The sequence below is a fragment of the Chaetodon trifascialis genome, chromosome 14 (genome assembly GCF_039877785.1).
Source record: "Chaetodon trifascialis isolate fChaTrf1 chromosome 14, fChaTrf1.hap1, whole genome shotgun sequence".
NCBI classification, from domain to species: domain Eukaryota; kingdom Metazoa; phylum Chordata; class Actinopteri; order Chaetodontiformes; family Chaetodontidae; genus Chaetodon; species Chaetodon trifascialis.
In genome coordinates, this window is record NC_092069.1 from 27173413 (window position 1) to 27197535 (window position 24123).

Sequence of the window (24123 nt, forward strand, 5' to 3'; positions counted from 1 at the left end):
CCTGAGCCCCACCCTCACCTGCTGGAGCAGAGTCTCCTCCACCAGGTGCATCGTCAGGTTTCACCTCCTCAGGTGGAGCAGAGTCTCCTCCACCAGGTGCATCGTCAGGTTTCACCTCCTCAGGTGGAGCAGAGTCTCCTCCACCAGGTGCATCGTCAGGTTTCACCTCCTCAGGTGGAGCAGAGTCTCCTCCACCAGGTGCATCGTCAGGTTTCACCTCCTCAGGTGGAGCAGAGTCTCCTCCACCAGGTGCGTTTAGAAGAAAACATGTTGAAGCATCAGAATCAGAAAACAGATTTTATTGGAATTCAATCTTTTTGATGATCTCTCAGAACATTTCTCACATCCTGTAAACTCATTTTGTCGTCGAACAGGGAGAAGCGTCACGTCATCGCTGCCTGCGTCAGCGTTTCTGCTCCACCTCCAGAAACTCCTTCAGGGCCTGAAGTCCGGCTCACCTGCACAGGTGCAGCGAGGAGACAGACAATGGTGGAAGATGTCGTTGTCCCTTTGTCCCCGTCCGCTCAGCTTTCAGACGCAGTAAACAAACCTCGAGGTTTCTAACAGACTCGAATGTGGAGTTACGCTCAGAAGCGTTCTGATCAATAAGTATTGATCATCTGCTGACACGCAGCCTGATCTGATACTGATAAACGTCTTTGAATCTTGATGAATGTGTCTGTTCACACGTTGTTTGATCCTGAGTGAAAACTCTGAATCTGAACTTACGGATCTGAAGTGACGTGATCAGAGATCATCTGGAGAGGAGAGGTCTCACTCTGTTCAGCTACACGAGCTCTGGGTGTTACAGAGTGGAGCGTCTTCCCTCACAGAGGATCTTTGACGGGTTTTCTTCTGCTGGAGTTTCTCCTCAATCACTGACAGCTGACGTGAGTCGACACTACAGAGTCCAGTGAGGACAGGAGACCACGATCCTCCAGATCCAGTTCTTCAACCCACGAACTCACATCACAGTGAGTTACCACGACTGACACTTAGTCAGTTTATTCAAAATAAAGCAGACAAATAAGAATCGAACAGTTCAGGAGCTCAGTGGGACGAGTTCACATTAAATCGTCCACTCTGTGTGTGTATTTGGCAGCTTAGAAAACTCGTATTAAAGTTTAATAAAACTTCAGAAAGAGAGAAACGTTCACAATGAGAAGCTTTTCTTAGTGCGTCGACTCCCTGGACCCCCGTGCACCTGGACGCCCGTGCACCTGGACCCCCGTGCACCTGGACGCCCGTGCACCGGGGTTCAGGTGCACCTGCCCATCTCATTTCTTGAGTCATCTATTTGACCATTAGAAACTAAATGCTGTCTGACTGGATGTTGACAGTTGGTGTCTCATGAAGCTCCAGAAGCAGCTGGTGTTCAGGTTCACACAGAAAGCAAAGGATGCAGGTGTTCAGACAGGTGTGTCATATCAGTGTTTGAAGTTTCATAACGTTTCCTAATCTGGATCATCTGATCAATCTGTGATTGGCTGTTCAGAGCAGCTGGACACTTTGAATGAGTCTCATCGACCTGCTGACCTCCAACCTCTGAACTCAGTCCAGTCTTCTCCAAACCCAGTCCAAAGTCTGAGACCTCCCGGAGCTCCAGATGTACACCAGACCAGGCCGGTCCGGGTCCGGTGCAGCCCGTCTGATCAGCGCTGGCCGGTGTAGGCTCTGAACCAGGAGGTGACAGAGGCAGCAGCTGAGGAGATCATCCCACCGGTGTTTGCAGAGGGCTGGGAGACCTGCAGTGCACTCTGGGAAAGATCCATGGACTGTGAAGAGGAGAAGAGGAGAAGAGGAGAAAGAGGAGAAGAGGAGAAGAGGAGAAAGAGGAGAAGAGGAGAAAGAGGAGAAAGAGGAGAAGAGGAGAAAGAGGAGAAGAGGAGAAGAGGAGAAAGAGGAGAAGAGGAGAAAGAGGAGAAAGAGGAGAAGAGGAGAAAGAGGAGAAGAGGAGAACGAGGAGAAGAGGAGAAGAGGAGAAAGAGGAGAAGAGGAGAAAGAGGGGAAGAGGAGAAGAGGAGAAAGAGGAGAAAGAAGAGAAGAGGAGAACGAGGAGAAGAGGAGAACGAGGAGAAGAGGAGAAGAGGAGAAATAGGAGAAAGAGGAGAAGAGGAGAAGAGGAGAAAGAGGAGAAGAGGAGAAGAGGAGAAGAGGAGAAATAGGAGAACGAGGAGAAGAGGAGAACGAGGAGAAAGAGGAGAAAGAGGAGAAAGAGGAGAAAGAGGAGAAGAGGAGAAAGAGGAGAAGAGGAGAACGAGGAGAAAGAGGAGAAAGAGGAGAAAGAGGAGAAAGAGGAGAAGAGGAGAAAGAGGAGAAAGAGGAGAAAGAGGAGAAGAGGAGAAAGAGGAGAAAGAGGAGAAGAGGAGAAGAGGAGAAAGAGGAGAAGAGGAGAAGAGGAGAAAGAGGAGAAAGAGGAGAAGAGGAGAAAGAGGAGAAGAGGAGAAGAGGAGAAAGAGGAGAACGAGGAGAAGAGGAGAAAGAGGAGAAAGAAGAGAAGAGGAGAACGAGGAGAAGAGGAGAAAGAGGAGAAAGAAGAGAATAGGAGAACGAGGAGAAGAGGAGAAAGAGGAGAAAGAAGAGGAGAGGAAGTGTTAAACCGGTCAAACTGTTTGTCTTCTGCCATCTGATTCACGCGCTCGGTGTGTTTACTGCTGCTCAGATGATGAAGATGATTTTCAGCGTCATCATCGGAGTTTAAACTCAGGAAACATTTAAACACAATGAGGCCTGAACCTTTGAAGACATCGTCCAATGAAAATCAAGTTTATCGATCAGTGCTTATCAATCAGACTGTTCAATGATCTGTTGTCCGTGTCACTGAACGTCTCCCGCTCAGAGACAACCTGAACCTGGTCCAGCCTGAACCTGGTCCAGCCTGAACCTGGTCCAGCACGTCTTTCTGGTGTGATCTACCTGTGACGGGATGTCACAGAATCGAGGACTAGGCACCGTCTCCCAGTCCGTCCCCAGGTCCGTCTCCTCGTCCGTCACCGCCTCGTCTCCGCTCTCCTCCGCCGGCCCCGCCGCCTCCGGCTCCACGAACTCCATCGACTCCTCCAGGTCGGCGCTCACCTCGAAGGGACCCGTCCTGGACCGGAACCAGACCGGAACCAGACCAGAACCAGACCAGCCGCGGGCCAACAGAGAGCAGTGAGAAAAAGCCAACAGCTGCAGTTAAACGTCTGAATCTGAACAGTTTGGAAGAATCAACTGTCACAGAGGTCAGAGAGCAGCTCTCTGATTGGTCCATTTCCAGACTGACAGGACGAGCTCACCTGCCCAGGTTGTCGTTGTCAGGGGAAACCAAAAACATGATGTTCCTCAGAGTGTGATGAGGGTGGAGCTTCTCACTGTCTACATGCTACACACACACACACACACACACACACACACACACACACACACACACACACACACACACACACACACACACGTTATTTGTCATGTATTTGTTTCTGTCTTGTTGTTCTCTATTAAACCCCTGCTCAGGTGTGTTTATGGACCCGTCGTCTCGTGGTGCGTTCGCGTGCTGTCGGTGGAGAGGGCGTGTGGGCGTGTCTCACCTGTGAGAAGCACAGGTGCAGGATGTTGGTGTTGAGTTTGCTCAGCGCTCTGGTGAAACGGTACCGACTCAGATTCTCTCCACAGAACTCACTGAGGAACAAAAGGCTCACGGTTAAACTCGACGCGTCAAAGAAGCCGACGCACGTTTTCCCGACGCCGCTCTGCAAGTGAAGGCAGCGGCAGGTGTTTCCTGTCTCACCTGTTGCAGAGCTTCTTGGGCAGGTTGACGTCCAGGATGTGGGACAGGATGGTGACGAGCTGTGTGGCGTAACACAGAGCAGCGCTGATGGTGTGAGCCGGGTTGATGTGGTCCAACTCTGCAGGAGGTCAGAGGTCAAAGGTCAACATGAATGAGCTGAGTGTTTGTAATAGTGTGGAGCTTCGGACTGTTGGACTGAACAAACATGATGAAGGCGTCACTTTGGGCTCATTGTGACCACATTTCTCACTGTTGTACTGCACAGAGTACACAGAGTACACAGAGTACTTTCACTTTCAACACCAAGTACATTTTCAATGGAGGACTTCTACTTCTAACAGAGTAATTCATACTGTGGTATTAGTACTTCAACACTAGTTTCTGTCTCCTCAAAGCCCCGCCCCCTCCTCACCTGGGCCCTGATTGGTGCTCTTCTCCTCCACCCAGCTGTAGTAGGCGGAGCAGTCTCCGTTGCTGGGCAGGGCGACGGGGGGGCCGGTGATGCTGATGCTGGTCTCTCCGTTCTGGTCGTCCCAGATCCAGCGTCCGGACAGGTAGGTGGTCCTCCGAGCCTCGGCCAGCTCGCTCACCGTGCTGGAGGTCAAAGCGGGGTCGCACTCCGCCACCACGTCTGCGGGGTCTCTGAGTGACAAACGCAGGGGCAGAAGACGCAATGGGGGGGGCGATGTTTTAAGTTCCTCCAGTTTGTCTCTAATAACTTCAGTTATGAAGTAACACGAAGCAGGACTGAACTGAACTGATCTGAACTGAACTGAACTGAACTGATCTGAACTGATCTGAACTGATCTGAACTGATCTGAACTGACCTGACCTGACCTGACCTGACCTGACCTGACCTGGACTGGACTGGACTGAAGTGGACTGACCTGCTACCATGTGATTACAATTCATTTATAATTCAAGATCAGTCTGTCCACCCGTCTGCCCGTCCATCAGTGTCTCTGGACTGCTGTCAGTCACTTTAAAGACTCTCTGTGGACTCTGTGTGGATTTTGATCTGGATCACAATCTTAAAGTTCAGCGGTTGAAAGAGAAGCCGGAGCCGTGCATGCTGGGAGGTCCCCGCACGCTGAGCGGCGCTCGGCCGATGGGAGGTAAGAGCTCACCTGCTGCCCTGCTTCTCCTCCTGCGTGGGGAAGATGTGCGTGGTCAGCTCCAGGATGTGGTCTCGCCTCAGAGCCGCCAGCTGGCTCAGGCGGCTCTGCAGCTCCCGGCTGCGGCGCTCCAGCAGATCCCCCAGACGCCGGTTGTGACGCTCGATTTTGTCCCGCTTCTCCTGGTGACGCCCGGCCCGACGCTGCAGCCGCTGACTCTCCTCCTGAGAGCGCAGGAGGAGCTCCTTATCTACAGGAGGAGGAGGAGGACACAGAAGAGACGGAGCAGGAAGGATTGCAAACTCACAAACAGCAGTGTGAGACAGAGACAGAGACAGAGACAGACAGACTCACCGCTCTTCACCTCCTCGTTGCCCCCGGCGACCGCCTCCTTCAGCTGCTCGATCTTCATCTTACACGACATTATTTTCCATTTCTGAGGAGACAGCAGCTCATTTCTTCAGTTCAGAGTGTGTGTGTGTGTGTGTGTGTGTGTGTGTGTGTGTGTGTGTGTGTGTGTGTGTGTGTGTATATAAACAAAGTTCAGGTAGAAAATTCAAATTCAGAAACCTTTATTAACGTCGTTGAGACTTGACTGATTAACTTCTGAACTCAAGACGAGAAATTCAAACTTGAGCTTGGACTTTCTGTCCAATCAGGTTACGGTGTGTCAGTCACATGATCTAAAACAGGAAAGTTCAGGTGAAGGACGAACTTGAATTTTCTTCCTGAACAGGTGGACCTGGTCTCAGACTCGTGGACAGTGTTTCAGCTGTGAACAGCTGTTTGCTGGTGTCAGTGAACTCTGTGGAGACGGTGGGACGGACACTGATGTGGACCGGAGTCCAGTCTGAGGCTGGCTCCACATGGATCACACAGATACGCCTTCACTCACCATGTCATCAGCCTGCAGCTTCCTGTCCATGGCCCGGACGACCCTGAAACATGAGTTAATCATCAGCTGAGACGCTTCACATCACTGAAACATGACAGCTGAAGTGAGGACACGCCTTCTCATTCAGAGGTTTGTATTTTGATTAGTGCTGTCAGGCGATTAAAAAAATTAATCTAATTAATTACAGGATTTGTAATTAATTCATCTAATTAATCGCATTTTAATCTCATATGTGCTAAAGGTCCCCAAATAAAGAATTTGAATTCTAGGACATTAATTCACTGACGTTCACATTACAGCTGGTGAATCTTTTCATCACTGTAGTTCTCGACGGTAGCTGGAAATTAGAGTCAGATGACGCTATCTGAAACGCCTTTCAGGCCCTCGTCTGCCACGATTGAAGTCGGCCTGCAATCAGCAGCAACACTTTGCAATTGAGTTTGTCAGTTTTTCCGTCGTGGCTCTGCTCATTCGTTTTGTGGGTTGGCGCAGTGAGCTCACGGTCGCACTAGCGGCACTAGCAGCAACTACATGTTTAGCGTTTAAATGATAATTCAGGCTGGAGCTGCTACGGTGAGAGGAAAAGTCTTTTTTACACAAGGTGCAAATCACTGCGTCCTTGTTAATAGTCCCGTCTTTGTTCTTTTTATAAATAAACTTGCCGTTCAAAGGTCCAAGTAGGCTCGCCTCGCTCTCTGGTGTCGCATCCACGTCTGTTGTCACCCTGCGTTTGACTAGTGGCAGGTAGGATGTGACCTCACTGCAGCCTACGGGTCACTCAAAGGGCCAAATTTAAAATGCTTGCGCATTGACTTGCCACTCATGATTAATTGCGTTAATTTTTATAGCGCGTTAATTTGCAGCGTAATTAATTAATCTAATTAACGCGTCAAACTGACAGCCCGAATTTTGATTTCTGTGGATCAAAAGTGAAGAATCAAACTGAGCAGAGTCTGAAATATTAAAACATGTTCAGTCTGAAATATTAAAACATGTTCAGTCTGAAATATTAAAACATGTTCAGTCTGAAATATTAAAACATGTTCAGCTCTTTGTTGAACTCGTTGATCCACAAACAAACAATGAGGTGTGTCCAAACTTTTGACTGCTGCTGTTTGTAAACTTCAACCTGAGCTAAAGCTGTAAAATCAGCACAGAGTTTGTCTGTCTCTCTGCCTGTCTCACTGTCTGCCTGTCTGTCCATCTGTCTGCCTGTCTCTCCATCTGTCTCACTGTCTATCCATCTGTCTGCATGTCTGCTTCTCCCTCTGTCTGCCTGTCTCTCCGCCTGTCTCACTGTCTGTCCATCTGTCTGCCTGTCTGTCTGCCTGTCTCTCCGCCTGTCTCACTGTCTGTCCATCTGTCTGCCTGTCTGTCTGTCTGCCTGTCTCTCCGCCTGTCTCACTGTCTGCCTGTCCGTCTGCCTGTCTCTCCGCCTGTCTCACTGTCTGCCTGTCTGTCCATCTGTCTGCATGTCTGCTTCTCTCTCTGTCTGTCTCACTGCCTGTCTGTCTGTCCATCTGTCTGCATGTCTCACCTCTGCTGCAGCTGCTCCTTTTCTTCCTTCAGCTTCTTCAGCCGCTCCAGCTTTTCAGTGTATCTACAAACAGGGAGAAAACAGCCAGAAATGAACATTAAACCTTCACAGAGAAGCTGGGAAGTTTTTAAAGTTGTCCCCAGTTTGCTGTTGTGGTCCCCTGGAAGCACCCCAGAGACCCCGCTGGTCCCCTGAAACCAGCCTGGCAGACTGTGCTTTGGCATGAGAAGTATGAGGTCAAAGTTATTTTGGGTTTTCATGCTGTGTAACTGCAGCTGAGCAGCTCACTTTGCTCAGATAACACCAGAGTCCGCAGCAGCTAATCCAGCCTGTGGACCTGAAGGGGGGCAGCAGCCTGGACACAAACAGCTGGACGTGGTCTCACACAGCTGGGCCTGATGCGTCCACTGAGGACCGTTAGCTGCTAATGCTAACGAGCTCAAAGTGACAGTGGCTCTCTGCAGGTTACGAGGCTTTCACTTTAAGCTAACTAGCATAGAAATCCTCTGTCCAGTTTCCGGAACACCTTCCATTTAAAACGCCATTCAACATGAAGCTGCGTCCGTGCGTCGACCTGACGTCAGCGGCACAACTCCGTGTATAAAAACATCAACTGACGACTTGACGTGGACTTTATGTCTGGAAAAACAGATATCAAACGGACATACGTGTCTTCTGATCAGAATGGTCCCCTTTTCCATTCGGCATGTGTGTTTTACACTCAGCAGTTAAAGTCTGCCATCTAAAGGTCGACCTTAGTTTCAGGTACACCTGTCGTTCACCTTTACCTTCCACCAGAGCAACTCGGCGCAGGCTGACCCTAAAACACGCGGGGAAATATGTTGGAAATGTTGCTCTGAGAGTTCATATTAGTGCCGAATGGTAAACAGAGTTCATGTTTTCATCTCGGCTTCTTCTACAGCCTGATGTCTTATCAGTGCTGACAAATGAAGGCCACTCTAAAATGTCCAAATATGGAGCTGAAGTTTGGCGTTGACAGTGAAAGTACAGAGGAGGGGAGACTGCAATCCACAGAATTTACGTCCCAAACCTTTCAGCGTTCCTCCCGTCGAAGTAGACGAAGTCCCCGGCCTGGACGCACCGGGCACAGGTCAGCCTGCGGCGGGAGGTGCTGCAGAGGGGGCACCGCTCCACCGCCACGTACAGACCCTCCGCGTCGTCCACCGACTCCACCATCACACAGCCCGGGGCGGAGTGAGCCTGATGGTGGTGATAGGGGCGGAGAGGCGGCCTCCCGCCGGAGTGAGGACCGGAGGACGAAGCAGCACGGTCCGGGCCGAGCGGAGGGAGTCCCGCGGAGGACGCCATGGACAGGGACAGCTAACGGCTAGCTGAGCTTCAAGCTAATCAGACGTTAGCGCTACTTTTTCAAAACCACAACGAACCGACGAACCGTTTGGCTCGCGCGCTAAACGGCTCCATGTCGAGCCCCTCGCGGCCTGGCTCTAACACTTCCGGTCATTTCACGGACGGCTTTTAACTCGAGGGGGCCACGAGCTGACAAAGAGATGTTTTTGTTTTGATGAGCAGACGATGAATCCGCCACTTCCTGTTTCCTCTGAAAAACGTGACGCCAAGGCCGCGGTTTGTTTATGTAGTGACGTCACGCTGTGGGCGGAGTCCAGGAAGCGCAGCAGCTTCAAAAACATCCGTCATTCACTCACTCACAGACACATTCACATTCACTGATTCACGCTCAGACTGACTCACTGACATTCACTCGGTCGTGCTGGCGTTTCCAAATTACTCTGAGCTGGAAACAGTCAAGAGCAGGAATTAAAATCAAAGTTTGAGTTTCACAGAACTTTCCTGTGCTGCCATTTTGGAAAGCTGCTATTTATTTTCTTCAGGATGGTCAAACATTGGACTGACTGATACAAACAGCTGATTCATTCACCATCCACAACACAAAATCAACAACACAAAGGAAATACTTAGTCCATCTATTTACATACGAAGAGGAAGTGACATCACAGGTCGCCTCACTGTTTCCTGAAGCCCCTCAGGATCGGATAAATGTTCTCAAAGGCTTCGTAGATCTCAGCTCGTTCTTTAGCTCCTGCAAGTTAACACACAACTAGAGAATTATTACAACTGTGTGAATGAGTGCTATGTGTCATTCACTCATTCACTCATACAGAGCTGCATCTCCAAACGACAACATCTCTAGTTCATAATAATGCAAAAACATCCCATCATTACAATTAGTCCATATTTCACAATCACAGGACTTTAATTTCTTAATCGCTCGATCATCGTTTCTGTGTCAGAGATTCATGTTTTCATCACTACAAAATCATTCTGTCATCATAAATCTGTCTGTCATAATTTGATAAAAACACTGTTATGACGTAAAGTTTTAATCGTGAGATGCTTGAAAACATCAGTGAAGCACTTTGAGCAGAACGGTGACAGACAGAGATCTGAATGAAGACGTCAGCGTTTGCTGGACTCAGCCCTCGTCTGCTGGTCTCTACGAGCTCATGTCCACCTTTGAGTGTCTTTACCGGTTAAAACCACTTTCCCCGACACGAAGATGAGCAGGACGATGCGAGGCTTCACCATCCGATAGATGAGGCCTGGAAACAGCTCTGGTTCATAGCTGTGGAGACGAAGGCACTAAATAAAGCTTTTTATCCTGCTAATAATCAAAGAAACTGGACTTTTCTAGAGGAAAACCCAAATGTGTTGCTCTTGGACATGTGCACTGGCTGAACTCTGAATGTTTTCCCTGTCAGTGATAAAAAAACAAGCCAGCTAGGTTTAACTGACACACTAACAGGAACTAGCTAGGCTAGCAGTTTCCCCCTGCTCCCAGTCTTTGTGCTAAGCTAGGCTAACCCTGTCTCCTACCTGCTGAACTGCTGGTGCGTCAGGACGAGGCCCTCCAGCCTGATGGGGAAGCAGACGTCGCAGCTGGCCACCATGTTCTGGATCTTAAAGTCCAGGAAGCGGGCGGGGAAGCCGAGCTTCTGCACCACCCGAGCGTATTTCCTGGCCGCCAGTCGTGACTGCTCCTCACTGTGGGACGCACGGGTGGGAAGAGACGGAGGTTCACCGACAGATGGTACCTGTACCTGTGCTGTACCTGGAGGCGGGCGGACGGGCAGACGGACCTCTTGGCTCCTGTACAGACCATCTTCCCTGAGCTGAAGATCAGCGCCGTGGTCCTCGGCTCACGGATCCTCATGATGACCGCCGCAAACCGCTGGAACACAACAGGAGGACTGAGCCTGAGACACTCCACCAAGCATGTTGAGTCCATGTTCAGGGACAGACTAACGCGTACATTTACTCCAGGACTGTCCTCCAGTACACCTGAGGGAATGTGTTTTACTTGAGATAACTTTACAGTAAATAACTTTAAAGTACTCATTGTGGATCAGTGATTCTGAACATCTGGACTCTGAACTTCTTCATACACTCAGCTAGTTCAGTCCAGTGGTTCCTGGTCTGGGGGGTCGGGCCCTCACACTTTGACCTGCGCAGACACGTCCACTTTGTTTGGACGTATTAAAGACACTCCTTGATCAAACTGGGATGGAGCGTTTCTCAGCGTCAGTACCTTTGGGTTGTACTCCGCATTTCTGGCTTGAAGGGCGATAAACTTCAGATCCAACGGACAACCCAGGTTCACCGTGGACACAATGTTCCTGCACGCACACACACACACACACACACACACACACACCCAGAGACACTGTGACTGTTGTCCACCACAATACAAAACAGTCCACTGCCTGTCCTCACTTGACGATGTCCACACAGAGTGGACCAATCAAAAGACTGAAGGGACAACATGGCCCAACACGAACAGGACAGCAGGAAGACGACTCAGACTTACAGGGGACCCTGAGACAGTACCAGTGCTACAAGACAGTACAAGAATCAGTACCCCGAGACAGTATCAGTAGGATGAGACATTTTGCCATGAGACAGTAACAGTACTACAGATCAAGTATCAGTACTACATGTCCCATCAGTAACTTACTGTAACTGTGGGATGATTCCTGACCTCTCAGTCACAGGGGTCATGGGCGTCATGGGGGTCATAGGGGTCATGGGACAGAAGGGGGAGGCACCCGTCCCCAGGCCTGACACGGACGACCCATGGGGGTCAGCTGCTCCCGCTGCTGCTGTGGAATCCTGGGAGTCATAGTCTGGACAGACACCGCTGTCCCGAGACACGTCCAGAGCTGCAGTCTGACCCCCTGCTGCAACCAGAAGACAGACAGGAGGTTCAACAGGTGGGTCATCCTGCCCCATGTGACCCCACAGAGGCCACGCCCATCCTCACCGACATGTTCTGCACGGGTTCTGCACGGGTTCTGAGCGGCATCACGAGCAGCTGCTCGGTCACAGACGGCTGTGATGGAGACCAGGACAGGCTGCTTTCAGACACCTGATCTGGTTTCTGTTCAGCATCACCTGCTCCTCTTCAGACGCTGCTTCCTCACATAGTTTCTCTTTGAAAGGTTTATTATGGGATGCAGCTGAAGCAGCTGTTTGATGTCCACCAGCTGCTTCAGCGACACGTCGCACTGCTGCAGTTTGACTGGAGACTCGTCAGGTTTGACTTCAGACGTCTGATTTGAAGACGTGAGCTGGAGTCGATGTTTGTTTCTGATCATCATCTGATCTGATCAATTATCGCTCTTAGTTTGCAATTTTCTTATTTTGACCAAATCTTTATTTATAGTCTCTCAGCTGACGCTAACATCAAACACTTTAAAAGGTTTCGTTCAGGTGTATTTTCACCTTTGTTACATGCAGACTTTGATGGTGATGTCATACCTGTGTCGTCATGACGACTGGACTCCAGCTCATCAGGTAGGAAGCTGAGGTCGAGCTCATCAGTGGGATCTCCGCCAGGCCCCGCCTTCATCGACAGGAAGTAGGAGGGGTCCTGTCGACTATGGGCGGGGACATGTGATGGAGGGGCGGGGTTCTGGAGGCCCAGCTCCTCCCCCAAAGTGAGGCTGGAGTCCTGCAGGAGAAAAAAACCACATGGTGGATCAGAAACACTGACTGATCCAGATCCACATCCACCACCACCACCAGGCTTTGCTCCACCCGACCGGAAAACTGGACATCTGTCAGTGTGAAATATTAAACATTTAGAGCAAACTGAAGGTAAAAACAACCCGGACTCCCTGAAAGCATGCAGACGTGACCTCAAACGTGTTTTCTGCTCATTTATTTTGGATTTTGGAGCTTTTAAGAATCCAGTTCAGGGCTCACTGCTCTGGTTTTGTATCTCTTTGATAAACATTATGCATCCTTTCAAAATAAAGGAACTCAAACTGGATTAATGTTTGATGGAATAAGAAATAAAAAGAGCATCATGTCAAAACTGAAATGCAAAAACTGAAATGTGAGAAAAAAAAACTGAAGCTTTTAAAAATTTGATTTGTTTCAGTCACAGGATAAAAACAGAGAAAAAAAAACAGGCCAAAAATGAAAGAAGGTCAAATTTAAGGTGGCGTGTGTTCACTGACTGTCAGGTTCAGGTTTAAATAAAGTTTTGGATGTTCACAGACAGTCAACAGTCTCTACTCACATTTGCAATGGAGTCATCAAAGTAACGCTCCAACGCCAACTCGTCCATGAGTGAAGAGCCACCAGACCTGATCCAGGACCTGATCCAGGACCTGATCCAGGCTGAGAGCTGCACAGCTGCATCCAATCCTGAACTCATCAAACGCTGCAACAGCTGCTGTCTGCTGAGTACAAGTTCCACACTGAAGTAAAAGTACACAAGTCAAGTATTAAAGTAATGAGTAAAATTACTCATGATGCTGAATAAAATATTATGGGATTATAACTATTGGTGGATTCATGTGTTCATCACTTTGATGTAGCAGCTTCTTACTTGACACTGCTGGACAGTTTGACCCATAAAACAGCACATTTTATTACCTGGTTATATTTTAAACCGCGGCAGCCGACACGAATCCTTACATGACTTATTAATATCAGTGCCGGCCGCGCTGCAGTTCAACCTCCCTCCTGCAGGGGGAGACCCGCTCATTTAACGCCACAGCCAACGGCTCTGCGCATGCGCAGCGGAGGTAAACACAGCCGCATGGCAGCAGGACGTTTGGAAGAATGTGACAGCAGATTAAACAGATATCAGAGCTGATACCTGATCACATATCTGACGGGGTCTCTGTGACGCACTTCCGGTTGATAATCGATCCGTTTGTGATGACGAAGAAACAAAATGGAGTCTGTGACGAAACGGCTGACTGAGTTTTCTCTGGAGGCTCACGGTGAGACCAGCACTGCCAGTACGTGTAGTACTACAACTACTACTGCTCGTGCTGGAGCGGCCAGTACTCCTACTGCCGTTACTGTAGTACCACTACAAAGACCGCCAGTTACTACTTACTGTTACTCAAACTACCTTTTCTAGGATTACTCCTGGTACTACTACTGACGGGTACTTGTACTGGTACAGTACCACAGCCGTTCAGGCTGCTGCTCACAACGCTGACTCAGCAGATCAATCACAATTATTGGTTATTGATTACCTTTCAGATCTGTACCTGAACCAATCAGTGCCTTACCTGGAGGAGCCCCCTGACCCGTTGCAGTTTTACCGCGACTGGATTGGTCCAAACAAACCCTGCATCATCCGCAACGCCATCAGCCATTGGCCGGCGCTGTCCAGGTGGACTCCGGACTACCTGCGGTGAGGAAGCCCCGCCCAGCTACACCTACACTGCTCTTCTTCTGTGGTTAGGTGATTTAGATCCACTGAAAATGATGTGGATGATTCCTGCCTGCAGGGAGAAGGTGGGGTCAAAGGTCATCAGCGTGGCGGTGACTCCTAACGGCTACGCCGACGCCGTCAACGGCGATCGCTTCGTGATGCCGGAGGAGAGACGGATGAGCTTTTCCTCTGTGCTCGACGTCATCGAGGGGAAGGTGAGAAAGCAGGAGCTGAGTATTAGTACTGCTGACTGAGTACACACAGTCATGATCCTGATACAGGACACTGATGACACTGACATGTACTGCGTTATGAAGTACTTTCATTATTACAGCAAGACGTTTTGTGATGTTCTGTTCACTTCCTGTTAGCTTGTACCATAAAGATGATTATGAGGACACACTGAGTACACACTGTGAGCGGTTACCATGAAACAGTTTCCTGATCTGAGTGATGGAAGTACATTTACTCCAGTACTTATGTACAATTTTGAGGAACATTTAATGCTCCTTCATTTATTTGTCAGCTAAAACACGTTTGCTTCGAATATACTAGAAATAAGTACTTCTGTGTCTTATATAAAATTACATGAATCTTGCAATACTGTGTACTCTTACTGCTGGTACTACATGAAGCTGGCATTGGCTGTGTACTCTTACTGCTGGTAGTACATGAAGCTGGCATTGGCTGTGTACTCTTACTGCTGGTAGTACATGAAGCTGGCATTGGCTGTGTACTCTTACTGCTGGTAGTACATGAAGCTGGCATTGGCTGTGTACTCTTACTGCTGGTAGTACATGAAGCTGGCATTGGCTGTGTACTCTTACTGCTGGTAGTACATGAAGCTGGCATTGGCTGTGTACTCTTACTGCTGGTAGTACATGAAGCTGGCATTGGCTGTGTACTCTTGCTGCTGGTACTGGATGCTGGTCCTTCGTCCTGTGCGCTGCAGGTCCAGGTCTCGGGCGTCCTCTACGTTCAGAAGCAGTGCTCCAACCTGCTGGACGAGCTCCCGGAGCTCACGGACGACGTGGAGCCTCACGTGTCCTGGATGAGCGCCGCGCTCGGTGAGTTCACGCTGCTACGTTCCAGTTTAACGTCCCTCCAGCACTGAGGGACAGACTGTTGTCCCACCGTCCAGAAGTGGTCCTGAACAGGAACCAGATCCAGGCGCTCTGCTGTGCATCCTCTGTGTCACGGCGCCTTCACATGGTCAAACAAACATAAACTGGACGGTCGTTCCGTCCATGTGACGCGGAGACGATAAGACGTCAGACAGCGGACGTATGCTGAGGCGCACAAACATCCGTGATGTCTTCAAACGCCACGTCTATTTTTAATCGATTAAGAAAATAATCAGCTGAGTCTGTGATGAACTGTGTGCATGTTCAGAAACTTTACTTCCTGTTTCTGTGTCACATGACGTTTCACACAAACCCCCAAAAAGTGCTGAAAACCTGTTTTATTGGTTCAATGAGCATCAAGAAAATAAAAAACTGAAAACTGGATTTACAAGAAGACAATCAAAATGCAGCATGTCACTTCCTGTTTGAGGCAGCCAATCATATCCATCAGTTGTTTCACATCTTATTTCAGTTCATCTTAAATATTACCGAAATATTTTGGTTCCCTTCTATAAAAGATAGCAGTCAAAGTATTTTCTGAGTAAATATAAATATAGATACTGCATACGTATACGTTTGCCTGTCACGATATCACTCATGGACGCCTGCATGCTGCTCTCAGAGGACAGCGTCCCTCCGTCCGTCCAGCTCTGCACACAGACCCCTCATGCTGCTGCCCATCCTCTCCGGCTGTCTCACTCTCTGCTGGTAGCTGAACCTGTCGAAGCCCTGATGTTTCCTACCTGGTCTGAACCTGAACAGTTCGTCCTTCTTGAACTCTTCCACGAACCTGGATACGTCCTCTGTCCTCGTGCAGGACGAGGATGTGAGACGGGACAGGTATGCGGACAGGTTGAGAGGGTTTCCTCCTGTGAAGAAGAGTCTGTCCAGGTGTTTGGCCTGAGCTCCGGCCAGTTGAGCACTCTGCTCCACCTGCTGCTTCGTGAAGCTGCCTTTCCCGAACTCGATCGCACCTGAGGGGACAGGTGAGGGCAGACACACAGCTCTTCATCTTAGCGGCAGCAGGCGCTTGGTCTGGCCTGACCGCGCTGATTCTCTGCTCTGTATGAATAAAGTTTGGAGTCTCGGAATGAAACATGTCGGCGTGAACTGACCTTTGAACTCGCTGATCAGGAGCTCAGTCAGGAGGTCCTGGCTGACGTTTCTTCCAGATGTTCCCTGAAGATTGGACACTCGGTTCCACTTCATGTCCTGTCTGACGCGCTCCGAGTAGAACCCCTCCACCCCTGTACACACGGTAACCATGACAACAACCATGACGACAGGACGCTGTGCTGATAGAGAAGAGCTGCTGGTTTAGAAATGGCTGTGACTGCCTGTAACGTCTGAGATGCCAGCTGACGTCCTCCGACTCCTACCGGTGATCATCTGGTGGCTGCTGTTGAACAGCTGCAGGTGTCTTCTGGTCCACAGCAGGACCAGGTCCATCTTCCAGAAGTCTGTCATGGCGTCTCCGTCTCCCTCTTGGATGGCGTCCCGTCTGGCCATGTGGTACAACCCCTCCCACACGACCGCCCTGGTGTAGTTCAACAGGAAGTCTTCGCCGTCAGACGCCCTGGAGCAGGACTCTGAGCAGAACCATGGAGCTGGAACACAAGGACCACCAAAAGCACCAGTTCAGCCAATCAGCACCCGCACAGTGTTTTCAGTGTTTAATCATGAAATGTCCAGAAGCACGACTGATGTTACTGCACGCTGCTAACGGTGGAATTCAGCTTACAGTCAGTTTCTCTGAATCAACCAGAGACTCGTCATGTTTTTTACTTTGCTTCAGGGTCATATCAGTTCACTGCTAACGGGAGCCGCTAACGCTAGCTAACTGACTGATTGACTCCATGACACTTCCTTTCTTTTGGCCACAGTGCCTCCTCGGGCTGACATTAATCATCTGTGATAGATCCTGATGTGTGGACACGGTGGACGTCTCACTCTGCTCGGCTCGGCTCGGCCCGGCCGCTGGCAGACAGTCTCTGTGGTACCACTCGTGTCTCCTGCACTTGTCCATCAGTCCACACTGGACCATCTGGCCCCCCCTCCGCTCCTTGCAGTGGCAGTACACGTAGGTCCCATCGGCGCCGCAGTCCGGACCACAGAACCAGTCCTCGTGTGGGTCCAAGAGGGTCCGAGCCCGAGCGCAGCCCTCATGGAACCAGATACTTGGACACAGGTTACTGCAGCACCGCAGCAGCTGCTCACCTGGTTTCTCTTCAATGACAAGAACAGGTGTGGCGTAAAACACAGACACACCGTCAGTTCATCACTTTAGCTTCAACAAAACTACAACTAACGATAAAAACACAGAAATAAAAACAACAAAAAACAAAACATCTGACTCTTCCCATAACACACTCCAGACTGCTTACTGGTTTTACAAGAGTACCAGCACGCGGCCCCAGTGCAGGTCCGGCTGTGGACCCACAATGATGTCACCCTTCTGGTTTCATGTCGTGAAATTATCCAATAAAGGCAGTAATAGCTTCATTATTATAAACAGGTACTACAGCGATTAGCAATGACGAGAAAAGCACTGCAAGACCTGCTCTATCAAAACCAAACTACAGCCACAGAAACCTGAAGGACACACCTAACATCACCCTGACATCACCCTGACTTCGCCCTGACGTCGCCCTGACATCACCCTGACATCACCCTGACTTCACCCTGACATCGCCCTGACTTCGCCCTGACATCACCCTAACATCACCCTGACGTCGCCCTGACATCACCCTAACATCACCCTGACTTCGCCCTGACATCATCCTGACATCCCCCTGACGTCGTCCTGATGTCGCCCTGACGTCGCCCTGACATCACCCTAACATCACCCTGACTTCGCCCTGACATCATCCTGACATCCCCCTGACGTCGCCCTGACGTCGTCCTGCCCCTCCTAAGCTGTCTTTGAATCCTCCCTGTGTGACTCTCGGCTTCCTACCTTCTCTGCAGTAACAGAAGGGGAATATTTTCTTCTTCTTCTCTTCATCGCAGCGACCGGCAGCGGCAGCAGCAGTGTTGATGTCCTCCTGAGATGGAGGCATCCACACCAGGTCCACCAGTTTGTGAGCTAGATCACTCAGCCAGTCCATCTGAGCTGAGACCTGAGAGGGGTAGTCTGGGGGTCTCTGGTCCACAGAGTCCAGACCACAATCTGACACAGCAAACAGAGTCACGTACGCCATCGTCACAAACTGTGTGGAAGATAAACATTTACTTTGGTTAGATCTTAAGGTGTCTGACTGAATGAACAAATTTAAAACCAAGGCTGTCAGTGTGAAGTGCTGCTCACGCCCCCTACAGGCTGCAGTGCTCATTACAACCACAGTCCACAGGAAGTGAAGTGGAGATAGCGCGGTCTCACCGTGATGAAGTCCCACATGTTCAGGAAGTAGTCTTTGGCCGTGTTGTTAAACGTCTTGAAGTGAAACAGCGAGGTGATGTGATGAAGAGTTCCTCGAGCGCTCTCACTCTTCTCGCTGAGGAGCATCTTCATCATATCCTGAAATCCTCAAACAAGACCAACAAACTGACTTTGAGCTGGACGGCTTTTCTCTGGCGAGGCAGCGTCATGTATTCAGGGAAACACTTGAATACTTTCACAATGAAACTGAACAAGTCAAGCAACACAACGTCCAACAGATTACTTCTTCCGATCTTTCAGCGTTTGTGGTTACAGTTCTTCTCACCTCGTGAAACAGGTGTTCCTTCTGAAACTCCTGCGGTGCTTCTACGAGTCCGTCAAACTTCAGGTCAGCCTTCGGGTCCAGAGAGTCAGCATTCTGGGTTTTGCTGCTGTGCTCTGTGCTGTCAGTGCTGAGGATGTCCCCACAACACAGGACGTGGTACGGTGTCCCAGAGACCACAGGGACATAGTCCTTAAGGCCATAGGCTGCACTCACAGAGCCCTCTGTAATGCTTGGTATCACTGCGCCCAGACTCACCTGTGGAGGAACAACAGGACCAATCAGGACAGTTTAAAGACTGTCCCTCATCATCAACACCTAAGCAGGTGGACAGGTTGGACTCACAGTGGTGCTCTCCTCCTTCATCCGGTTGGAGTAGATGTGAGGAATGTGTCTCACCACTCGCCCTCTCGGTCCTTTCAGGGCTGTCAGGTTGTCGGCGATGATGCGCATCACTAAGGTTTTCATTCGCTGTCGCAGCGACTCGTACGTCTGCGAGAGAGAGGAAGGTTGTGATGGCGTTTCCTCGGTGATGAGTATGTATGATGATGTTTAAAGGGCCATCCAAGTGGATGTGCATGATAAGAAAATGAGTGAGACTCTTGAAACACGGCCACGGTTTCAGGTCAGGGCCATGTTGGAGGAAGCAGCGTGAGAAGACGGACAACAGCAGGTGCACCTGTTTGGACGGCAGGATGCTGTAAGGAGACACTTCCACTGCTTTTATTGGAGGTCCGTGCAGGTAACGAAAATTAATCCGAACTCGATGAGCGAAGCGAAAGGCCCACGTGACAAAGGTGTACCCTCGGTCTGCGGAGTCACACCTGGACGCCGACGGCACCTGTGGCACAGAGACTCCATCTCTTCACCAAAAGACATCAGACACCTGAAGTTTAACGTAGTTTTACTTTAAAGATCTGATTACCCGAACTTTTGCCCAGGTGAAGGTATAAGCTGCCGCCTTCTTGGAGTCGTCACTGCGGTACTGCGTCTTTCTGGTCACCTAAAGGAACAGAGACGACACTTTAGGACTCTGACCTCTGTGTGTCTGAAGCTTCCTTCTGCCCTCGTGTTCATGAACGAAACGTCCTGGAAACTCATGAAACTCAAAACGACTCGATCACAGTCGACATGGACAGGATGGATTCAGAGATGGTCCAGATCTAAAGAGATCCACTTAAACACTTGAGACTATCGGTGCTCAGCTGATCTGGTCTCCACCTTCACCTGAAGTCAAAGCATGTGGAGGACACATGGACGCTAGATCAAAGACGTGGAGAGGAAGAGGCTTTGGATCCTCACCTGGATCTCGTCTCTCCACTGCTTCACCTGTCGGTCGTGCTCCTCGGCGAGCTTCTTGGCGTGGATCCTGGCAGTGGTTTTGGACTGCGAGATGCCGAGGCCATTCATGATGGCGAAGAGTTTGATGGGACAGCGGTGCCTGAGCATCTCCACGCTGAAGGCGGTCTGAAGGAAGGAGGCTCTGAGCGTGCTGGTGTACAGAGGCACCGAGAGGAGGAGGCTGATCCTCCGGTCCAACATCTGCTTCACCTCCTCGACAGTCATCCGCCTGAAACACCAAAGTACCGAGTGACGTTCATGACCCTGAACAAACTACAGCAAAGAGTTCAGGCCTTTCAGAACAAACACCACAAGCAGGTCCATCTTTACAACCATCTCTGAACGTTGTCGTCGGTGTTGACCCACCGAGCTTTGTTCCCCGGGCTGTAATTCACCATCTGTTTCTGGATCTTTTTAGGGGGGGGGAACATAGATCTGAGACAGGCCACAGTCAGAGGAGCCCTCCCTTCAGCCCAGGATGTAGTCTTATCCCAGCTGAAGGCCGACAGGTTCTCAGGGCTGAAGGTCTTCCTGTAAGGTCCGTCCAGGTCGTTCACCATCGCTTTACGCTGCGGGGACATTTTCAGTCAGTGTCACAGAAGCTTTTTTAAGGGACCGTCCGTCAACGATGTGGTGAATCATCCTGTCCTCCGTCTCCAGTTATTCTACCACTTTATTTTCATCATCAGTTAACCTTTTTGTTTTCTTGATTGTTTGTTCTATAAAATGTCAGAAAACAAAAAAATCTGACCTCAACGATCATTTTATCAAATTTATTACAGATCGAATCGGTTTCTGCTCTGCTTTCATTTATTTTCTGGGAAAGTTCATTTTAATTTCATTTAACGTCATTAAATGTTTATTCAGTACCTTGGCACCTGTGGACCTCCACAGCTCAGTGCTTATTCTGCCGTTTGTCAGCTGCACAGGTGCAGCATCCAGCAGGTGTGGCTGGTCTGGGCTGAACGGAACAAACGTGTCTCACCTCGTTGGAGATGGTTTTTCTGCACACTCTGATCAGCGCCTCCGTGAAGCCGGACACCTGCAGCAGTCGGTTTAGCGCGGAGGTGAAGTTCTTCCTCCGCAGGTACGCGCACACCTGGGCCATCGGTCCGCGGCGGACGCGCCGGCCCGGCGGGGGGTCGGGTCGGGGGGAGGGCGATGGCTCCTGGGACGCATAGTCATGTTCGTTAAGCGTCGTTTTGAGTCTCTTCTTGAACTTTTTCGGAGGCGGCGGTTCCGCCGGGACGGAGGGGGCAGGACGGGCAGGAGCGGCCGGACGGAGCGGGGGGTTCGGGTCCACATATATCCGCTTTTTACCGCATTTCTTTGTTTTCTTATAAACGTTTCGCACACAGCCGAAACACAAAAACGCCTCTTGAGTCTGAAGATGTGGAAAAAGTGTCCGCGCGCTCTTTCTGTCGATGAGTGACAGCAGGGATTTCCGTTTGTAGCCTTTAGCTTGTCGCGGTATCGGAGCGTCACACACGCTGCAGCGGTGCGACATCGGAAACTTCCGCTGCTCCCAGCTGGCTGCTCCTCCGAACGCGGAGTCGAAGCGTTTAACGGTCAAAATCTTTTTCTTCGGGGAAAAGTGAGTCAGCACGAACCCGCTGGATTAAAGTTCGGCTTCTCGGCGACGGTTCAGGCGGTTTCAGCTGGATGTGTGCGTGCTGTAAAAATCTTAAACTCAATTTATTCAGATGGAGTGCGGCTGAAGTCTGTTTACCTCTGAGGGGCCGTGAAATCCAAGATGGCGCCTAATGTGAGCCGTGAGCTCAGTGCTGCCGCCGGCGGTCAGGAGGGGAATTACAAAAATAACACATAAGTTTGGACCAGCAGTTCTGTTTCTGTTTTAGGCTTTGATTTAAACACTAATGACTTACTTTACTATTTAATTATAGACTTTTTAGACTTCTCTCTAGTGAATCACGTCCTCTGTGGAGTTACTTTCACCAATTTAATAGGAGCTGAAAACAACAGGTACTTTCTTTTTTCTTTTATTGTATTTTCATTGTCTAATTTAGCGTTACTTTTTATTTGACGTGAGTATTTCTGAAGTGTTGTTCCAGTCGTGCGTGTTTTTTATGTGACAGCAGTCACGTTGTGCTTTTATAATGACAGTGTTTCAAACTAATATATGGATTTTATCATCATCGTCATCATCAAAATGATGACGAGGGTCATCATTTTAAGGCCAAATTTAAATGGTTTCTCTCTTAAATCTGATGAACTGAAGTGAGTGTTTCCTCCACAGGACCTTTAACATAGTGAACATCTTCTTCTTTTAGGAAAGTTACCAGATGCTGTCAATTTTTGGCTCGGAGAGGCGGGCGCCGTCACTTCCAGTGAGACCTGAATGCAGCACACATTCCATATTGTTTAAAAGTATGAACAGAGTGTGTGTATAATAAACAGGCATGAATGTGTGTGTTATCTGTCTCAGTGCACAAAGACCACTATGAGAATCTGTACTGTGTGATCTCTGGAGAGAAAACCTTCATCCTGCTGCCGCCCACAGACCGACCCTTCATTCCCTACGGTAACCATGGCAACCACAGTAACCATAGTAACCATCCTCCATCCCCTCCAGTCACAGCAGTAACCATAGTAACGTCGTTCTGTCAGGTGAGTATCAGTCGGCTGTTTACCGTCAGCGGGACGACGGCGAGTTTGACGTCATCGACCAGAGGGACTCTGAGAAGGTGCATTCAGGTGTCTGTAATTCCCATCGCTCTCTGTGCCCTGTGTAAAACACTGCAGTTCACCCTGACGCCCCGTGTCCCCTCAGGTCCCCTGGATCCCTCTGGACCCTCTGGACCCAGACCTGGACCGGTACCCACAGTACCGGAGAGCTCGGCCTCTGCGCTGCAGCGTGAAGGCCGGAGAGATGCTGTTCCTGCCGTCCCTGTGGTTCCACCACGTCCAGCAGTCCCACGGCTGCATCGCAGGTACAAACACTGCACCTGAACGTACCGCGGTATAAAACTCTGTAGGTTCACGACTGAAACCGAGTTCACACAAAGACGGAAAGACGAGATTCACAAAGCTTTGAGTTGTTTTCTAAAGCTCAATCATTGAGGAGCCCTGCACCATTTCTTCTCTCTGCTGCAGTGAACTTCTGGTACGACATGGAGTACGACATCAAATACAACTACTTCCAGCTGCTGGAGACACTGTCTGAGGTCACGGCGCCAACATGACATCATGGCAGCTGCATGATGTCATCAAGACAGAGTTTAGTGTTTGTAATAAAGTGAAATAATGAAAATGAAATTGATATGAAGATAAACTTTGTAAAATAAAGTTTGTTTAAAACTGAGACTGAAGTCAGTTTGAATTAATGAAGGTTAAAAAAATGATCGATATTAAAGCTCAGACTCGCAGACATCCTGGGTTTGGGTTACCTGGTAGACAGGTGTGAGGGAGGGTGAGGTCATGCCGACATGTAGAGAAAGTACTACACAAATAAAGAGACATGGACTTTATATACATATGAGTATATATAGGTATAGGTAAATAGAAGAGGACACCTCGTCCTGCAGAGGACACACAACAGACATGAAACATGATCTGATTCAGTGACTCAGCAGCCGCTAACAGCTAATTCAGCAGACTTTAATGTCACTGTTACTGTGACTGCATGTCTGTCTCTCTGTCTCTGTCTCTCTCTGACTGCATTTCTGTCTGTCTGTCTGTCTGTCTGTCTGTCTGTCTGTCTCACTCTCCCTCTCTTGCTCTTCCTCTCTCACCCAGCCGGTGGAGGCAGATGTCCGCCCACCCAGAGTCTGGTTCAGTCTGAGGTTTCTGCCTGTTAAAGGAAGTTTTTCCTCGCCGCTGTCTCTAAGTGCTGCTCATGAGGGAATTGTTGGTTTCTCTGTAGATGAAGAGTTTGGTCTGTAGCAGCT

At 49.7% G+C, this 24123-nt stretch overlaps 4 protein-coding genes across 7 annotated transcripts; 1 reads left to right on the plus strand and 3 right to left on the minus strand.

Moving 5' to 3' along the window:
- Positions 1–283: 283 nt before the first annotated feature.
- Positions 284–8936, minus strand: atg14 (autophagy related 14). Its single transcript, XM_070979899.1, has 11 exons — positions 8365–8936; positions 7314–7376; positions 5777–5819; positions 5236–5317; positions 4894–5131; positions 4179–4408; positions 3767–3884; positions 3567–3657; positions 3279–3364; positions 2917–3091; positions 284–1775 (listed from the first exon to the last, which is right to left on the minus strand). The coding sequence occupies exons 1-11, from the start codon at positions 8640–8642 to the stop codon at positions 1653–1655; spliced, it is 1527 nt and encodes a 508-aa protein (XP_070836000.1). The 5' UTR covers positions 8643–8936; the 3' UTR covers positions 284–1652.
- Positions 8937–9316: 380 nt separating this feature from the next.
- On the minus strand, positions 9317–12942 carry tbpl2 (TATA box binding protein like 2). Its single transcript, XM_070979494.1, has 8 exons — positions 12895–12942; positions 12129–12321; positions 11326–11548; positions 10900–10987; positions 10451–10542; positions 10188–10355; positions 9842–9936; positions 9317–9393 (listed from the first exon to the last, which is right to left on the minus strand). The coding sequence occupies exons 1-8, from the start codon at positions 12940–12942 to the stop codon at positions 9317–9319; spliced, it is 984 nt and encodes a 327-aa protein (XP_070835595.1).
- Positions 12943–13388: 446 nt separating this feature from the next.
- jmjd7 (jumonji domain containing 7) lies at positions 13389–23538 on the plus strand. Of its 3 annotated transcripts, XM_070978806.1 has the most exons (9): positions 13389–13606; positions 13875–14028; positions 14126–14264; positions 15002–15116; positions 22507–22563; positions 22662–22757; positions 22844–22920; positions 23007–23166; positions 23330–23536. In XM_070978806.1, the coding sequence occupies exons 1-9, from the start codon at positions 13558–13560 to the stop codon at positions 23416–23418; spliced, it is 936 nt and encodes a 311-aa protein (XP_070834907.1). In that variant the 5' UTR covers positions 13389–13557; the 3' UTR covers positions 23419–23536. The 3 variants fall into 3 exon arrangements, with proteins under 3 accessions (XP_070834907.1, XP_070834908.1, XP_070834906.1); XM_070978807.1 differs by lacking the exon at positions 22844–22920; XM_070978805.1 differs by having other exon boundaries at positions 22662–23166; positions 23330–23538.
- Positions 15495–21970, minus strand: LOC139341994 (uncharacterized). 2 transcript variants are annotated; one of them, XM_070978803.1, is made up of 13 exons: positions 21201–21970; positions 20582–20784; positions 20177–20444; positions 19800–19877; positions 19554–19715; positions 19220–19366; positions 18878–19132; positions 18553–18690; positions 18130–18382; positions 17124–17399; positions 16553–16780; positions 16289–16420; positions 15495–16147 (listed from the first exon to the last, which is right to left on the minus strand). In XM_070978803.1, the coding sequence occupies exons 1-13, from the start codon at positions 21720–21722 to the stop codon at positions 15792–15794; spliced, it is 3018 nt and encodes a 1005-aa protein (XP_070834904.1). In that variant the 5' UTR covers positions 21723–21970; the 3' UTR covers positions 15495–15791. The 2 variants fall into 2 exon arrangements, with proteins under 2 accessions (XP_070834904.1, XP_070834905.1); XM_070978804.1 differs by lacking the exons at positions 19220–19366; positions 19554–19715; positions 19800–19877 and having other exon boundaries at positions 18878–18934; positions 21201–21859.
- Positions 23539–24123: the final 585 nt, after the last annotated feature.

Coding starts and splice junctions, on each gene's coding strand:
- jmjd7 (XM_070978805.1), top strand. CDS start 13,558: ATGGAGTCTGTGACGAAACGGCTGACTGAGTTTTCTCTGGAGGCTCAC. Junction 14,029..14,125: donor TGGACTCCGGACTACCTGCG/GTGAGGAAGCCC, acceptor TCCTGCCTGCAG/GGAGAAGGTGGGGTCAAAGG. Junction 22,564..22,661: donor GGCGGGCGCCGTCACTTCCA/GTGAGACCTGAA, acceptor TATCTGTCTCAG/TGCACAAAGACCACTATGAG.
- tbpl2 (XM_070979494.1), bottom strand. CDS start 12,942: ATGGACGAGTTGGCGTTGGAGCGTTACTTTGATGACTCCATTGCAAAT. Junction 11,549..12,128: donor CAGTCGTCATGACGACACAG/GTATGACATCAC, acceptor TTCTGGTTGCAG/CAGGGGGTCAGACTGCAGCT. Junction 9,394..9,841: donor GGGGAAAGTGGTTTTAACCG/GTAAAGACACTC, acceptor GTTAACTTGCAG/GAGCTAAAGAACGAGCTGAG.
- atg14 (XM_070979899.1), bottom strand. CDS start 8,642: ATGGCGTCCTCCGCGGGACTCCCTCCGCTCGGCCCGGACCGTGCTGCT. Junction 7,377..8,364: donor GACGGGAGGAACGCTGAAAG/GTTTGGGACGTA, acceptor CCCTGTTTGTAG/ATACACTGAAAAGCTGGAGC. Junction 3,885..4,178: donor GAGCACCAATCAGGGCCCAG/GTGAGGAGGGGG, acceptor GACCTCCTGCAG/AGTTGGACCACATCAACCCG.
- LOC139341994 (XM_070978803.1), bottom strand. CDS start 21,722: ATGTCGCACCGCTGCAGCGTGTGTGACGCTCCGATACCGCGACAAGCT. Junction 20,785..21,200: donor GAAAAACCATCTCCAACGAG/GTGAGACACGTT, acceptor ATGTCCCCGCAG/CGTAAAGCGATGGTGAACGA. Junction 20,445..20,581: donor AGCCCGGGGAACAAAGCTCG/GTGGGTCAACAC, acceptor TTGGTGTTTCAG/GCGGATGACTGTCGAGGAGG.